The sequence below is a fragment of the Theobroma cacao genome, chromosome 7 (assembly GCF_053813885.1).
Source record: "Theobroma cacao isolate CCN51 chromosome 7, ASM5381388v1, whole genome shotgun sequence".
NCBI lineage: Eukaryota > Viridiplantae > Streptophyta > Magnoliopsida > Malvales > Malvaceae > Theobroma > Theobroma cacao.
The window spans coordinates 9,958,024-9,976,632 of NC_142645.1; the positions used below are offsets into that span (position 1 = coordinate 9,958,024).

General features: G+C 29.6%; 1 protein-coding gene and 1 pseudogene across 1 annotated transcript; both read right to left on the bottom strand.

The window, feature by feature from the left end:
• Positions 1–6,065: 6,065 nt before the first annotated feature.
• LOC108662771 (cytochrome P450 72A397 pseudogene) lies at positions 6,066–6,539 on the bottom strand (annotated as a pseudogene).
• Positions 6,540–8,294: 1,755 nt separating this feature from the next.
• On the bottom strand, positions 8,295–17,518 carry LOC18594468 (cytochrome P450 72A397-like). Its single transcript, XM_007022037.3, has 5 exons — positions 17,085–17,518; positions 13,150–13,367; positions 10,040–10,284; positions 9,165–9,552; positions 8,295–8,893 (listed from the first exon to the last, which is right to left on the bottom strand). Exons 1-5 carry the CDS (start codon positions 17,362–17,364, stop codon positions 8,468–8,470), a joined length of 1,557 nt encoding a protein of 518 aa, XP_007022099.3. The 5' UTR covers positions 17,365–17,518; the 3' UTR covers positions 8,295–8,467.
• Between the last annotated feature and the right edge of the window lie 1,091 nt (positions 17,519–18,609).

An 18,609-nucleotide genomic window follows, 5' to 3' on the forward strand; every position in this document is an offset into this window, starting at 1 on the left:
CCTATTTTCTTGTGATTAAACATATTTTAAATCTATCCTTTTCATTTACTTACCTCACTTTCTTATAAATACATATTTTATTATCATTTTTACTTCTTACCTAGTCTATTTTTCTTATGAATAAACATATGTATATATATTTTTTTCTTTTATCTATTTAATTTTATTTCTCTATACCTAAGTATTTCTTTATTCCTTCCTATTCAAATATGTGTTTTTTAGCTGAATATTTATATATATATTTTATATTTTCCTACATGAATATATTATCCTTTATTGTATTTCTATTTAATCCATCTATCTAAACTTATTCCTTCTTTGTTACTTAAATATTTATTTAGTTTCTATTTTAATTTTCTGCTTTTTTTATTAAGATCCCTACCCTTACATTATATAATTTTTCTCTATATATATATATATATATATTATCCTCTCCTTTTAGTTAATCACATACCTAAATTAATTTATATTTCAACAAAATATGAGACTCAAACTATATCAAGATCCATGAAGGAAGCTCATTAGATAATATCCAAAGCAACAATCCAAAATTACAACAAATAAAGCCCAAATCAGTAGCCCAATACAAAAAAGATCATACCTAGCTTGACTCTGTGTGGTCCAAGGTAATCGAGCTTTTGAGAAAGATGCCTATTTATCTACTCTAGGAACCCAAAGTAGACTGGTTGGAACGCACCGTTTGGTGCTTGGAATTGCTCCAAATGGTTCAACTATTCCTTGCACAAAACAGTGCCATTTTGGCACTTCATCCACCGAAACCTAGCTATTTAAACCTAGCCAATGGCAATGTCTTTTGGTTTGGCAACTTGCTGCCAAACCCTTAAATTTTTTAAATTTATTTTATCTTTTCACAATTTGAAAGAAAGGGGCAAAGTGGGGTAAATCGTAAAGAGGAAGAAGGTTTAGCCAAAATTGGCAAGCCTTGGGAGAAAGAAGCGTTGATTCAACTTGGGGAAGGAGAAGTAGATTGCTATGGCAGTCCAATCTTAGCTAGCTACCATTTGGCATGGTAGCAAATCACAATTTTTTTTTTATTAACTAATTAATTTAATTTATATATATATATATATATATTTAAAAGTAAGTGTCTACACAGAGTGACATGCTAAAATGTCAAAGAATCCTGAAAAACAAAGCTCCAATAGATCCTAGAGTAAGGCAAGAACGGACTAGAAAGCTTGAAAAAGACATAGCTATAGTCGACCTTGGAATTGTGCCATAATTGACCCTAATGAAGCTATAGTCGACCCTCCAAGTTCTGATGAAAAAAATATAAGATTTTTGAAAGAGGATCGATTAGAGAACTTCTATTCGACTATAGATGACCATTAGAGGCAAAATTCAAAAGGAAAACGAGTAGTTTCTTACTTTAATCACCTCCAATGGCGCCAAGACCTCTTTAAATATAAAAAAGACCATTTAGAAGCTTTTCAAATTGAGGAAGAAGAAAGAAAAAAGTCAAACTTTTAAGGATCAAAGTCTTGAAAAAAATGAGAAAAGCCAAGCCTTCTTAAGCTAAAGTTTCTTTGTGCTTTCACTCCTATCTTTATATCTTATCTTCAAATCCAATGTTAGGCATTCTTCCTCCATTGTACCAAACTAGCAAAATCCACCTCCTAAAAACACACGTTCTATTCTTTATAAAAGTTCTAACTCATCATTGAAAATTTAGTGTGGGTTTGTGGTTGAGCTCGTTAAAAACCATGGGTTTCGCTTTATCTGGTGAAAAGGCTATTGTAAAGGCTTCGCTTGATCCTGTTAAAAAGATATTGTGAGGGTTTCACTTAATCTTAAAAAAAGCTATTGTGAAGGTTTCGCTTGATCCTGTAAAAAGCTCATTTTTGTTAGTGGATTTGAAATTCCTTAGTGTTCCAAACGAAGGGTGTAGGCATTTGAGAAAGTTGAACCTCTATAAAATTCTTGTGTCTTCATTTTTATTTTTGCTTTGATTTGTTGCATTTCATTTCAAGAAAACCCATTTCATAAATTTCTTGCATTTTGATTTATATTCTTCACATGTTGATTTGTCTCTTTGTTAAATCTTTTCAAACCATTATCATTGTCTATCACTTGTTGAAAAGATTTATTGAAATATTTTTCTCAAAGTTGCCTTTGTTTAATTTACATTTGAAGAATGTTTTTAAACATTTCAAAGTGATCATTTGCCTATGTTTGATTGAGTAGCTTTGATTAAAACTTTCATGTACATCAAGGTTTTTGTTGAAATTCTTCTTACAAGTTTTCAAAAATAAGTTCTTTTGTCTAAGATCGATCCTTAAGTATTTATAGTAGACCATGAGTTTGTTTGAAAGACATTGAAGTTGGTCTGTTAGAAGAACTACAACCATAGTCAACTATAGCATATTGTTTTACACTTTCCAAAATTTTTAAAATCCAATTCATCTCCCCTCTTAGATTTTCTTGTTACTTTATTCAATGAGCTATAATTCCTAACATACCCCTTTGTTATATGGTTGGTGACTATTTATACCAAACCTTTCTAGTGCGATGGCACTGTTTTATTTGATTATCGTATCTAATTAGTGCTCCACAATCTATTTGTAACAATATTTGACACATTGGTTTGGACTTTGATATTTGTTTTGACTTTGGTGTTTAGACTTTGATATGGACTTTGATATTAGTTTCGACTTTGGTGTTTGAATTTTAATTTTAGTTTCGACTTTGGTGTTTGGACTTGAATTACTCGATTTAGTACGGATTATCTATTTGCGAGATCAAATAGTTTTCAATAGGGGTTTCTAAATAAAATGAACTTTATTTTAAACATTAACTTCTTTTTAAACGCTTTTTTTATTTGAAATGTTTTCTTTCATTTGAAATACTTGAATGTTTTACAAATAACTAATTTCATTTCAAAGGTTTATTAATGGATTTTCAACAAAACTTTATTTAAACATTCCAAAACAATTTTGTATTTGTTGAGACAAAGATTCGAGATTCATTAATGATTGATTGTGCTTGTCACATAATGTGTCCTTGGAATTGATATTGCTCGAAAATTGAACTTCCAAACTCTTGGTATATATGTTGTGCTTGAAAGGCGGACTTTGATTTGTTTGGAAATGAATTACTTGCATTATTTTGAAAGTATCTTCGATAAACACTCTCTCATTTAGTTTGTTCCCTCTGCCCATATTTTTCCATGAAGTTATTTATAATTCACATTTGTAAGATGCATTTATTATTTCAGATCAGTAAATTGCTTAGTTCGCTGTCCTTTGGGAAGAGCTGTTTCTATAGTTAGTTTTGGTAGGTGATCGTCGTGGCATCTAGTAAATGTTAGCGCATGTTCCTTGAGTCATACTCTGCTAATCCGGTTTGGTTTTTTATATCTGACTGTTATGGATTATGACTTGTTTATGTCCTATAATAATTGAGATAATGAATAATTGCCACATGATGGCTTATGTATTGTATTCGTCACAATATGACCTATACATTGGATTATGATGTATGTTGCTTTTGCATTATGAGCACATTAGCGTGCAGATCGATTTGATATTTTTTGATAGATGATATAATCATGTTTATATTTTTTCACATATGATTCCATGGTGATGAGTCCCATGAGGCACATATGTGTATTTTGATTTATTTGTTATCATGGGCTTGCATGGGTTAAGAGTGCAAGTTTTGTTTTTTATATTTATTTTGCATGGTTGGCACCTTTGCATATATTTAACTATCTTGATGTGATCAATGTATGGTTGTATGTTATGATGTATGATTCAAGGTTTTTGCCACATTAATTGTCCTAGAAAATTTTGCATTTAACATTTTTCTTTTGGTTATGTAACAAGATAGGATTTCAAAAATTTCTTTTATAAAAGGAAGCAAGCAATCCAATTACACAAGTGCAAACACACATCATTATTATTGCAAGTAACATAATCACATCCTAAAAAAAAGAGAATCTATTAAGTAAGAAAAACCATACTTTTTATTTTGAGATTCTTATTTCTGGACACCACCATACCAATGAATGATTTCTCAGCTAAACAAGTTTATCACTTATTCTTCAAAAATACTTTCAACCTGAACCTTGAGTGGACAAGGTGTGGAATATAAGATTACTAGATGACAACCAATTTTATTTCTATTTTCTTCGAAAAAGTTTGGAGAAGGAGAAGAGAAGTGACGGTTGAAACTTTTTCAAGAAAAAGTACGTTTCATTTTTTTCTTCTAATCTCTTCTCTTTTTATTAAAACTCTTGCCTCAAAAGTTTAATTAAAATGAAATACCTTTGAATCAATCTTGACCATCCATTTAGAGTTATGAAAGTATCAAACATGCTCCATAATTATCAAAATTAAAATTAAAAAATAAATAATTTAATTATTTATTTATCATTGAGAGTTCTTGATAAAATAAAACTCCTTATTGAATAACAAATCTTATTTTATTATTATCCATCTTTATTTTAAAAAAAATAATAATAAATAAAAGAGTGATAGTCAAACATGGAGTTTCCTTTTTTCAACATGGATGTCTATATTCATTTGCAAGAATTTTCTTAGCATTATCTCAATTTAAGACAACTCTTGTCTTTAATTAAGACAAAAATATTTTATGTTGTCTAAATTGAGATAAATATGTTTTCTTGTCTAGATTAAGACAAAAAATATTTTTCTTGTCTTAAATTAAGACAAACATATTTTCTTGTCTAAATTAAGACCAAGCATGTTAAAGTTGCACCCGAGCATTTGACTCATTGGTTGGTGCATGATCCCCTTACCTAAAGAGCAGGGTTCGAATCCCCCTTTCCTAATTATAAAAAAAAAAAATGCTAAAGTTGCTGTTTTTGTACACAATTTAGTTAATCAAATTAAAACATGCATTCCAATTTAAACAAGTTGAATTCTACGAAGCTAAGTAGGAAATTTATTTGGACATAGATATTCCAAACTCCAATAAACTGGAATTATTCTTAATCTTATTAAAAATAATTCAAGCTTATTAATCATAAAATCACTCCACCATAGATTCATGGTTGCACTCTTGGATTAATTGTAATTGCAAGAAATAATTCAATACTTGATATTAATTATTAGTTGTCCAATTACAAACATTATATTGTGAACCCTCATAACCATCTAATGACAAAGGTGAAATTATTGTTTTACCTTTTATGTCAATTTTGTCCCTTAGTCTCATATTTCATCCAATTACTGATTCAATACTCTAGATCTAAACTTTTGAGTATTTAGATGTGATGAGTAGCTAATTTATCAATTCACTGGGCTTAGATTAATCACCAATTTTCCTGAAATCATTAGAAGTGATGTTAATGTTATGAACTCCATTATCTGGATATATGTTCTCAGATGTTCATCTCGATTATAATCTCAAAATACGGAGTCTAGATTAATATTTTATGATGATCATGCTCATGGTAAATCAAAGATTAAAACGACATTAAACATAAGTCCACTATCCATTAGGATTTTGATTCTATTTTAAGCAAATGAATAAGTGTAAGATCAAGATTTAAGTAACAGTTAAACTTAAATTTGATTTTCACATGATTTCAGTTCATGTTATAGTGTCATTACTCGAAGTCAGCCATTTCAATGATTTGAGACTTATCATTCCCTTGAAATGAACCACATTCGTTTCGTTGGAAGTAATCTGGACACTACAGCCTTAACACAATAAAGTGACCAGCTTTATTATATGACTGTGAACAATTTTTAGATTTAAATAAAATACATGTCTCCTATGTATGACTTTTCATATAAATGTATTTTAATATCTCAATAGAATCATAGTACCTTAATAACTAGATAATGAATACTTAATTAAACAAACTCTTTGTCTTATTATCAAAATATACTTTCATTATAAATAAATTTAATGAAATTAAGCATGAGAATATACTTGCTTTTTAGGGCACTATATTCTCAAAATTCCTAACAAAGAGGGTCACTCCCATCGATACTCTTGCGTCGGTTGTGGCCCCGAATTTGAGTCGTGACAAAAACTTTATACATATATAGTATTATTACCCTTATAATTACATTTTACCATGTCTCATTCAAAATCCTGAATTTGATTCTGAGTCCAAAGTTTATGTAAATTAAGTGAGCACCATGCTGTGGACGTAGAGTAAAAATGCCGCAAGGAGAGTGAGCATAAGAAGAGGAAATCTCAAACCAGAATTGTCTTAGGATCATTGCAAGCGCCATTTTTGCTTCCATCTGAGCAAAGTTCATTTCGATGCAGATTCTAAGACCCCATCCGAAAGGGGAATATATGACTTGACTCTTTGTTGCTTTTGAAACCCTTTCCGAGAACCTGTCAGGATTAAACTCATGCGCATCTTTGCCCCAAAGTTCTTGATCATGGTGAATCAACAACACAGGCAGTGAAATTTCTACACCAACTGGCAAAAACAATTTTCCTGGTTTTGTTTCTTTCGGAATGGAGCGTATTAACGCAATGATTGAAGGGTAGAGCCTGAGAACCTCGTACAAGATTATTGTTACTTGTGGCATTGAATTAATTAAAGTAATTTTCCTTAGTGTTCCAAGGTAGATGATATAGGCATTTGAGAAAGTTGAACCTTTATAAAAATCTTGTGTCTTCATTTTTATTTTTTCTTTGATTTGTTGCATTTCATTTCAAGAAAACCCCTTTCATAAATTTCTTGCATTTTGATTTATATGCTTCACATGTTGATATGTCTCTTTGTTAAATCTTTTCAAACCATTATCATTTGTCTATCACTTGTTGAAAAGATTTATTGAAATATTTTTCTCAAAGTTGCCTTCATTTAATTTACTTTTGAAGAATGTTTTTAAACATTACAAAGTGATCATTTGCCTATGTTTGATTGAGTAGTTTTGATTAAAACTTGAATGCACATCAAGGTTTTTGTTGAAATTCCTCTTACAAGTTTTCAAAAATGAGTTCGCTTGTCTAGGATTGATTCTTAAGTTTTCATAGTCGATCACGAGTTTGTTTGAAAGACATTGAAGCTGGCCTATTAAAAGAACTGCAACCATAGTCGACTATAGTAGAATGTTTTACACTTCCCAAAATTTTTAAAATCCAATTCATCTCCCTTTTTAGATTTTCTTGTTACTTTATTCAATGAGCTAACATTTCTAACATACCCCTTTGTTATATGGTTGGTGACTATTTGGACTAGATGCATTATTTGATTTGATTGTCCTATCTAATTAATGCTCCACAATCTATTTTTAACAATATTTGACACATTGGCTTGGACTTTGATATTAGTTTCGACTTTGGTGTGTGGACTTTGATATTGTTTCGACTTTGGTGTTTGAATTTTAATATTAGTTTCGACTTTGGTGTTTGAACTTGAATTATTCGATTTAGTATGGATTATGTATTTGCAAAATCAAATAGTTTTGATTAGGGGTCTCTAAATGAAATGAACTTCTTTTCAAATACCTTCTTTTTTTATTTGAAATGTTTGCTCTCATTTGAAATACTTGAACATTTTACAAATAACTAATTTCATTTCAAAGGTTTATTAATGGATTTTCAACAAAACTTTATTTAAACATTCCAAAACAAATTTGAATTCATTGAGAAAAATATTTGAGATTTATGAATGATTGATGGTGCTTGTCATGTAATGTGTCTTTGGACATTTGATATTGCTCGAAAATTGAACTTCCAAACTCTTTGTATATATGTTATGCCTGAAAGGCAGATTTTGATTTGTTTGGAAATGAATTACGTGCATTATTTTGAAAGTATCTTCGATAAACACTCTCTCGTTTAGTTTGTTCCCTCTCCCCATATCTGCCCATGAAGTTATTTATAACTCACATTTGTAAGATGCATTTATTATTTTAGATTAGTAAATTGCTTGGTTCATTGTCATTTGGGAGGACCTGCTTCTATAGTTGGTTTTGGTAGGTGATCGTCGTGGCATCTAGTAAGTGATAGCGCATTTTCCTTGAGTCGTACTCTACTGGTTTGGTCTAGTCTTTTATATTTGATTGTTATGTGTTATGACTTGTTTATGTTATGTAATAATTGAGATAATGAAAAATTGCCACAAGATGGCTTATGTATTGTATTCATCACAATATGGCCTATACATTGGATTATGATGTATATTGCTTCTACATTATGAGTGCATGAGCGTGCAGATTGATTTGATATTTTTTGATATATGATATAATCATGTTTATATCTTTTCACATATAATTCCATGGTGATGAGTCTCATTAGGCACATATGTGTATTTTGGTTTATTTGTTATCATAAGCTTGCATGGGTTAAGAGGGTCACTGCCATCGATACTCGTGCATTAATCATGGCCCCGAATTTGAGTCGTGACAAAAACTTTATATATATATATATATATATATATACAGTTTTATTACGCTTATAATTACTTTTTAGCCACATCTTAATCATAATCCTGAATTCGCTACTGAGTCTAAAGTTTATGTAAAATCAAGTGAGCACCATGTTGTGGCCGTAAAGTAAGAAAGATGCAAGGAGAGTGAGCATAGGAAGGGGAAATCTCAAGCCAGAATTGCCTTAGAATCATTGCAAGCGCCATTTTTGCTTCCATCAAAGCAAAGTTCATTCCGATGCACATTCTAGGACCCCATCCAAAAGGGAAATATATGACTTGACTCTTTGTTGGTTTTGAAACCCCCTCCGAGAACCTGTCAGGATTAAACTCATGTGCATCTTTGCCCCAAAGTTCTTGATCATGGTGAATCAGCAGCACAGGAAGTGAAATTTCTACACCAGCTGGTAACAACATTTTTCCCAGTTTTGTTTCTTTCGGAACGGAGCGTGTTAATGCAATTGCTGCAGGGTAGAGCCTGAGAACCTCGTACAAGATCATTGTTACCTGTGGCATTGAATTAATTAAAGTAAATTAGAGAAGTGTGCTCTTAATTGGTCCAATTCTCAAATTAAAGTACATTCCAATATTGCCTTCTAAAAATGGTACTAACTATTAAGGCAAGTTGTTGAAATAGCTAAAAAGAGGAATTATGTGTTACTCCTAGTCCTAGCTGCTGGTGATGTTGCTTTTAACTATGTAAGGTTTCAAATTACATCCTAGATACAGAGAAGTTTAGACAGTTTATATTCAAATAGAATTGAAGAATAGGACTTACAACTTTCAGACGGTTCATGCCATTAGAATCAGGTTTACTGTCACCAAAAACTTGCGAAACCTCTGCTCTTGCCTTAGTCTGCCAATGTGGATGCCTTGCCAACAAAATCATTGTCCAAACCAGCAAAATGGAGGTGGTCTCTTGGCCAGCAAAGTAAAACAGCTTGCAGTCCTCAATCACATCTTCAATACTCATTCCCATGTTCTTGTGATCCCCATGTTCTTGAATTTCTTTAATGTTGGATTCTACAAGTATGCCTAATAAGTCATCCTTACTAGCTTCTCCCGCCTTAATTGCCTTCTCTCTTTTCTTTATCATTTCCTTGAGTAAGTCTTTTATATCTTTGACAATCACCTTCAGCTTCCTGTTTGTCTTAGTTGGTAAAAACCTTTGGATAAGACAAATATAAAATATGGTTTTTAGTACTTAAAAAAATACCCTAAAAAATAAATAGTTAAAGCATGACCAATCGGACAGCACATTCGATTGCTCAAACAGCTAAAAGAATGGTGGATGAGATGATAGAATGGAAAGATTTATCAGAATTACCAGTGTTAATCCAAAAAGCTGTTGATAATGATAGAAATATGTTCCTAAGTCATGAGGGGTAAATTGAATTTGTATAAGAAATTGTAATATTGCATGGTAGATGAGTAATCTTTTTTCCTTATCATAGGTTTGTCCCACAGGGTTTACTATGATAAGGTTTTTAATGAGGCTCAACTCCATGGGATAAGAAACAAAAGGGGTGGGATGTTTATCTTTGTCTAATATTGATTATCTCACTCTATATGACAATTGTGGAATTAATGAAATGTATTTTCTGTCCAAAAAAAAAAAAATATGGATTGAGCTCTGAAAGTAACAAATTTTACCATGATCCCGGAATGTAAACTGACTGTATAACTTGCATTGTAAGATTGATTTGATCGTCTAGTAGTTGGAAAATTCGTCTTCCTTCTTCGTAGCTGCTTCCAAATGCTGCTCGGGAAATCACATCTCTTGTCAAATTTATGAGATAAGGCCACACATCTAACTCACTTGACCCCTCTACGAAAACCATCTTCTCCCATTTGCTGATCATCTCAATACAACTTTGATAGAATGCTGGCAGCATGTTCTGTAACGATTTCCAAATCAGGAAAAGATACCTTAATTGGTACTTTTGAACAAATTAGATATATATTCTAGGTACTCATTAACATGGAAAGCAAACTAGGGATGAAATTTCTTCAAGCAGTATCAAGTTTCAATGGCGTTGCAGCCAATATTCCTTTCACTGCAATAAGTTAATTTTAGTGCTGGGAGCCATCAATATTCCTTGATGTTTCTCCATTATTACTGCATTTTCCAGGTGTTCCAATAAGGCTTCCTCACCAGACACAACACCCAAAAAAACCAACGAAATTTAAAACCTCCCACCTTAGATGAAGGATAGGAAAGTAAATCTTACTTTGTGAGCAAATTTAAAACGTGTTTTAGTTTGAAGATCTGGAAAACCTTCTTTAGAAATGCCCAAATTTCAAGTTTACAAGTGTATATGTTTATATGAGAGAGATGTAAGTCAAAAGGATGTGTTTTCAAAATGAAATTTTACATTTTAGAAGAGAAGTATCAATCTGAAGAGCAAATATTGATACTTCCTATCCAAAAAGCTTTTAAAAGGATTTTGAAGAACAAGTATCGATATTTGATGAATATGTATCGATACTTGAAACTCAAGAACTATAGTATCGATACTTCACTTGAAAGTATCGATACTTGTTGCCATTTATACAAATATAAAATGGGTAAAACAATATTTTCTCACCTAAAAACTTTCCTTTTTAGTTTTTTTTTTTTTTTTTCATTTTCTCTCAACTGCCAGTAACCCTCTTGTTCTCTCTCACTAGAACAATCCCATATTTGTAGATTCCTAGCTTCGTTTTGGGTTTCAAACCAATAAGGTAACGTTGTCCAACTTTTAAACTTGCAAGCCCTTGATTTTCAGTATTGATCTTAAGCATTTCAATAAATTTCGTTTTCTTTCAATTGTCACTGTTTACACAAAAATAATAAGAGCAAAACAATATTTTCTCACCCAAAAACTTTCCATTATAGGTTTCTTTTTCATATTTTGCAACCTTGGTCGCCTGTTCCACACTTTTCTCTCAACTTCCAGCAACCATCTTGCTCTCTCTCACTAAAACAACCCCATTTTTGAAGATTTCCAACTTTGTTTTGAATTTTGACCCTACAAAGGTAGCATTTTTCAACTTTTAAATTCGCAAACCCTTGATTTCCAGTACTGATCATAGGCATTTCGACAGATTTTGTTTTCTTTCAAAGAAGTTAAGATTTTCAGAGGTTTCTCTCACTAATGGCTCACCAAGGTAAGGAAGAAATATAGATTTAAATGCTTATATCACTAGTTAGTGGAAGAATACTAGATTTAAGCTGGAAAGATTATTTTTAGACGAACTCGAGTAGTTTTGAATTAATGTAGTTGATTACTACAAAAATTGTAGGTTAAATAATGATTATGTTGTAGTTCCTGTTCATGTTGAGAGGTTTTGAATACAAATAAGAGTGGGTCCTTAACCTTTGCTCTGGTAAAAGAGAATTGTTAACTCCCCACTCTATTTACTCAAATTCTCACTTAATTTACTCTACAATATTCTTTTATTTACAAACTCCCACATGCACTCTAAGAGTGGGATCAAGTAAATGTTATTGGATCCATCAATAAATGGTCAAAATAGAGCTCATTGAAACTGTAACATGTAGAATCCCTCGTAAACAATTCAAACTAAATATTTCATCAAGTTCTGAGACGGGCGGAGGGTCATATGTTAATGGGCCACGACCCCTCCAAAATTTTTAAACATATTTACTTTATATATATATATATATATATTTTAATTATTATGGAAAATAGTATATTTATGAGGTTATGACTTTTCAAAAATTTTGAAATTATTTATTTATTTTATATTTTTTATACCTTCCAAATAGTTTTTTTATTTAATAATTTATACTAATAAAAAATAACAAAATAACTTCACAATCTCTACTCAATTTTACCTTAATTCTTAATTAAGTTTCTTCACACATCTTTCTCTCTCTATCTTTTAATCTTTCTCTTCTCTTTTGTCTTCTTATTTTTACTTTACTCTTTTCCATGTAACTCACTATTAAAACACACTTCATTCTTGAAAAGAGATTTATGAGCTTGGATAATTACCATTCACCACTATTGTATGAAACTAAGAAAAGGTAAAATTTTTTTTATCTTTTTTTATTATTTATATTATTTAACTATTTATATATTTGACCATTGTGTTAAATATTGTATATCGTACTTATATATTTATACATTATAGTTTTATATTTAGTATTTTAAGTTTAAATATAAAAAAACTAAGAATATTAGATGTTGATTGTATTAATTTTTTAAAGATTTGATTAAAGTATGAATAAGTTGAAAATAATTGACAAATTTTTTAAAAGAAAGTAAGCAAATCATCCAAATGATTCTCCTATACTTGAGCCACCAAATCTAATGAAAATTGTGAAAAGAAGATTTTCAAACGAAATAAATGATGAGTTTCTTATAAATAATTTAGTTGTTTATATTGAAAAAGACATTACTAATCGTTTCAGTACAAAGTCAATAATTGATGAATTTGAATCTATGCAATATCGTCGAACACAACTTTCTTAAAAAGTTATTGTAAGTCTTGCTTTTCTTATTCTTTTTGATTTATATGTTATATAAAATTGTTTATTATGAATTTTTTAATTGTTGATTAAATTCAACGTATTAGTTTTGAAAATTTTTAGTATTTTTTTCTTTTAGTCTTTGACTTCTCAATAAAAGTTAGCTAGCTCCACCCTTATTCTTAAACAGACCCAATTTATAAAGATAAGAGAATGAACAGGCAGAATAATTAAAACATGCATATCGCATATTGAAAAAGAAATATAAAGTCGAAACAAAACATACCTTCAACTTATCTTGATGAAATGCAGGGTTGATAATGTTTCTATGCTTAGCCCACTCCTCTCCCTGCAGGTTTGCAAGTCCACATACAAGTAAGTTGCCAACAGGGTAGCTACGCGGCTTCTGAAAGTCATTGAATTTGGTAAATATCTCTCTTATTTGTTCAGGTTCCATGATGGTCACCCTTGGTCTCGGACCAATCCAAACAAAAGAATTCTTGCCTGCATTTGTCTCAGACCACATGCTTAGTGGATAGAAAACAGAACCTAATATCCTTCCAGCATTTTGAATTGGTTTGAGATATTAATTGAATAGTCATTATGCACTTTAGTATTATATCATTGCTACTATTACTATTACTAGGATGGTGCCTGTAACTACGTTACGAAAAAAATCATAAAAAATATTGATTATGTTATAGTAGATTTCAATTTGGTACCTTTACAAGAGTTTGTAGAGAAAACAATATTGTATTAATCAACTGCATGAATGTTCGATTTTTACTATTAGCAGAAAAAATAAACTGGTATTAATTGAAAATAATTATTTGCTCTAATTTCAATTACCGAAAATTTGCACCTACATATATGATTATAAAACAGTAAAATATTAAGAAATGATAGAGTATATAACATGTACTATTGGCAGATTAAGATAAACAGTTATATAATATAAGGCAACCGTATAATATAAAAATCTTATCAATATAAATTAATTACTAATTTTTAATAATATATCTTTTATATATAAAATGAATGGTTAAAGGTTGTCAAATTTAGTTGATTTATTTGTTTAATGATGACTATGCATTGTGTATATTAAGAAATGAATAAACCTTCTTGATTTTTTTATTTTGTTCAATGAATTGGATGAATATTTATTGGAATGTAAACAGTATATCTAAATACTATGGATTCAGGTTCATGCAGAATAAGAGGATATAAACAAAAAATAATATTAAATTGTAATTGATAAATATTAAATGAATCTATATTCTAAACATTAAAAATTAAAAATTATTGTTTTCAAGTATTTTTTTACTGAAATAAATAAAAATAAAAAAACCCTTCAAATGTAAAAAAACAACGCAGTTTTGACATAAAGTGTAAAAAAAAATTAATTCAATTGAGAATGACAACCAATTAACCCAATTAGTTATCCTATTTAAAACAGAATTTATTCAAAAAGGACGATAATCCTATCAAAGATTATTAGATGTATAATAAACTATTAAGAATTGAAAAAGTATATAACCTATACTATTAACAGATTAAAATAAACAGTTGTAGAATATAAGGCAACAGTATAATTTAAAGATTCTATCAATATAAAATAGTTAGTAATTTCTAGTATTATATGTCTTTTATATATAAAATGAATGGCTAAATGTTATCAAATTTAATTGATTTATTTATTCAATGATGACTGTGTGCCATGTATATTGAGAAATGAGTAGGCCTTTTTGACTTTTTTATTTTGTTCAATGAATTGGATGGATGTTTATTAAAATTTAAACATTCATGTATAAAAGAGATGTCTATATACTATAGATTCAAGTTGATACAGAATAAGAGAATATATACAAAAATTAATATTAAATTGCAATTGATAAATATTAAATGAATCTATCTTATAAGCATTAAAAGTTAGAAATTATTGTTTTCAAATATTTTTTACTAAAATAAATAAAAGTAAAAAAGAAAAAAAAACCCTTCAAGTGTCAAAAACAATGTAGTTTTGACATAAGGTGTAAAAATATTACTTTAATTAAGAATGACAAATGTCAATCAATTGACCCAATCAATTATTCTACTTTTATATAATGAATTGAATGGATATTTATTAAAATTTAAACATTTATGTATAAAAGAGATATCTATATACTATAGATTCAGGTTTATGTAGAATAAGAGAATATAGATAAAAAATAATATTAAATTATAATTGATAAATATTCAATGAATCTATCTTCTAAGTATTAAAAGTTAGAAATTATTGTTTTCAAGTATTTTTATTAAAATAAATTAAAGTAAAAAAAATAAAAAAAATCCTTCAAATGTCAAAAACAACTTATTTTTAACATAAAGTGTAAAAAAAATTAATGCAATAGAAAACGAAAGGTCAAAAAAATAAAAAGAAGTTCTAATTGAATGACATTTGTCATTCAATTGAAAAAAATTGAAAGAAATTGAAACATCTTATTTTTATATATATTATAGATATACAAGATAGGAAATTCTTACCTATAGAAAGAATAAGAATTGAACAATTATTAATCCAAAGATAAAATACTCCTGCTCTTTAAATTTTAGTAAAAATTTTAAACGGGTTTATTAGCTTTCGAAATAGATAATCTGTCTCAAAATTGTAAACACCGTTAACAAAAATTAAGAAAAAATTAAAATATATTTTTTATTAATTTAAAAAATTATTATTATATTTTAAAAAAATTTAAAAAAAAGAAAGGAGCGTCGATGCTCTCCAACTCCGCAAGAAAAGGCAGTGATCCCAAGAGAAAGGAGCACCGATCAGTGCTCCCCAAGGGAGGGGAGCGCTGGTGCTCCCTTAGGAGTCCCGATTGGGCTCCCCAAGAAGTTTGATTAGAGCTCCCCAAGGAAGCTCCAGTGCTCCCCATCTAGGGAAGTTTTTTTTTAATTAATAATAAAATTAAAAAAATTTTATAATAGTAATTTTAAAAATTAATTAAGGGTAAAATTATTTTTTTTTATCTTTGTTACATAATCAAATTGATAAAATATTAACGGTTGACTAACGATTAGACTTATGAATTTGACAAAAAATATTTTTTTAGAGTACAGTATTCATTTTGAAAATTAATGAATTTTGTGTAATTGGGATCAAAATTTTAAAAAAATAAAAATATTTAACCCTTTAACTCAAACATGACATCATACCCACCAAACATGACGTCATACCCAACTTCAGCCAAATGGCTTGTGGCCTCCAAAGGACTTTATTAAATAAATTATCCTTCACTCTCATGTATCCTATTTTTCTCCCATTTGCCATTTCAATAAATTAGAATACAGTTTGCACATTCTGTTGAATCTTCTGGAAAAAGAATTAGCTTAAATTACTTATATTAAACTTGGGAAAAGATTTCCTTATATTCTTCGCTCTGAATTTAAACATTTTTCTCTTTTTTTTTTGGTAATACTTCTTTCCATTAAGTAGTGTTTTCACCGAAAAAAACTTAGGTAAATTTTTTTTATATCTTTTTCTTCGTTTTTCAGTCATATACGTAACTAAAATTATCGACTTAGTATGAATTTTTTTCTTAATCAAATGGATTTATTTAATTATATATTAAAAAAGTGATAAAGAATCATATATATATCAAAACTAAATAGACCAAAAATAAATTTTATCGATATAGAGATCTCAATAAATAACTGATTGAGCACTTTACAGAATAAAACAAATTAAAAAAATCATTCAAAACTTGAAACCTCATTGAAAACATGAATGTAAGTAACTTGTTTTCTTTTTTATTTTTAATTGAAATGCTTTTCATTTTCAACCGAAATTCCAAATTGAAGTTCAATGGGCAAGCCCATACACGTACAGTAGGAAATATCCTAGAGCTGCTTCAAAAAGGAAGAAAAGGTAATACCTCCAACTACCTTCTTCCTATTGACAAATCGCATTAATTTTCCACATAGTATTGAATAGTTTAGCATAATTAGTAGAAGAAAGCAGAATTATCATGTTATTAAGATGACAAAAACACAAAAAATTTTGTAATAAAATCATAATTTGATAAAAAAAAAGAACATTCCAACAATTAAGAGATTAAAACGAGATTTAGTAGATAAAAGAAGATTACATCCAATTAAGTTGATCAAGGTTCGATGGAGTTAATCAAAATAAACTAAAAAAAAAAAAGCAAAGAAAAATAAGCTATAATTTAGACATACCATAATTCTTGACAGTTTGATGAAGGAAAGGACTAACATATTGCGCAATATCATCACTTAGGGGCATAGGTTTGGATCTTGCTTGTTTACTCATGTCAGAGCTCTCTTTGATATCTCCAGACAAAAACCTGTAAGAATTCCCTCTAAGACCCTGTTTCCTCAGGCACCTTTCCAGCCTCTTTGGCTTCAACCACACCCAGTCTAAAATTCTCCATCCCCCTATCAGTATCCCAACAACAAGGAAAGAAAGCAAAGTTCCAATTACAGGGGAAAATTCCATGTTTCTTGGCCGAGAAAAGGGTGTCTAAAGAATAAGTGAGGTGTTTATGACAGAGTAGACAAAGTCTGAGGTAGTTTTATGGGGAAAAAATCTGTGGAAATCTATTATTGGGAAATCTTCGATGGGATCTGCTAGGGAATGTGGGCAAAGATAAATTGTTGATGCTATAGCTTGTGGTGTGAATTAATGACAAATTGTTGATGTACAGCTATTGGTGTCAAATCATGAGGCGTGTACCATGTCCTTCTAAAATAATAACATATGTGTTTGTACCTTTTATTGGAAGAATTCTAATCAATTATTATGAAGTTTGGTGGACAATTATTGATGGTCTGTAAAAGTCAATCAAGGAAGAAAGAAGGTGGGGTACAAGTGACATGAATATGGTACAACTCAATGCTAAGGCTATGCATACTCTTTTTTGTACATTTGATGATAATAATTACAAGAGAGTTTGCAACTGTGAAAGAGCTAAAGAGATTTGAGAAAAGTTAGGAGTGTTGTAACGGGAAATAAAGAAGGAAGAGGAACTGGAAGAAAAACCCTGTGAAGGTGAATGCTCAACATGTGAAAAGGCAATTAAAAATGAGAAATCAAGTGAAATTTAATCCTCAATCCAATTCAAATCATGCCTCATGGCTCTTGAAGAATTTAAGGTAAAACCTTCACTTATTGAACCCATTTCATATTCATTTAGTGAATTGCAAAATGCGTTTGAAGAATTAGCTTGTCAATTTGAGAAAATGAATTTGAAACACAAGAAAATGATTTCAAAACTTAGTGTTAAATATGAAGTTTTGATTAAGACAAAAATTGATTTGGAAAAAGAGAACGAAAAGATGAAAATTGAGTTTAAAGCTTGCCAAAAGAAAATTGATGTGTTAGAAAAAGAAAATTTTGATGTGAAATGAAGCTCAAAGATTTATTAAATGAAAAACAAAAAGTTTCAGGAATTCCTTACTTTCTAGATTGACCAAATGTGATCATTGTTCATTTTATGGTCATTGTTTATACACTTGTCCAATTAGAAAATGCTTATCTTATAAGATTAGACAAGTGTCGGTTTCAAAAGGAACTTTGTGTGATGAAACTAACTATAAAGGATCCAAAGCAATTTGGATACCAAATATCAAATGAAAAATTTCTCTTGTAGGTGTGCTAGAGAAAGGAGGAACAAATTCTTGGAGATTGAATGCTCTTTGACACATAATGGAAAATGAGTGGTTTCTACATTTATTTGCTTAA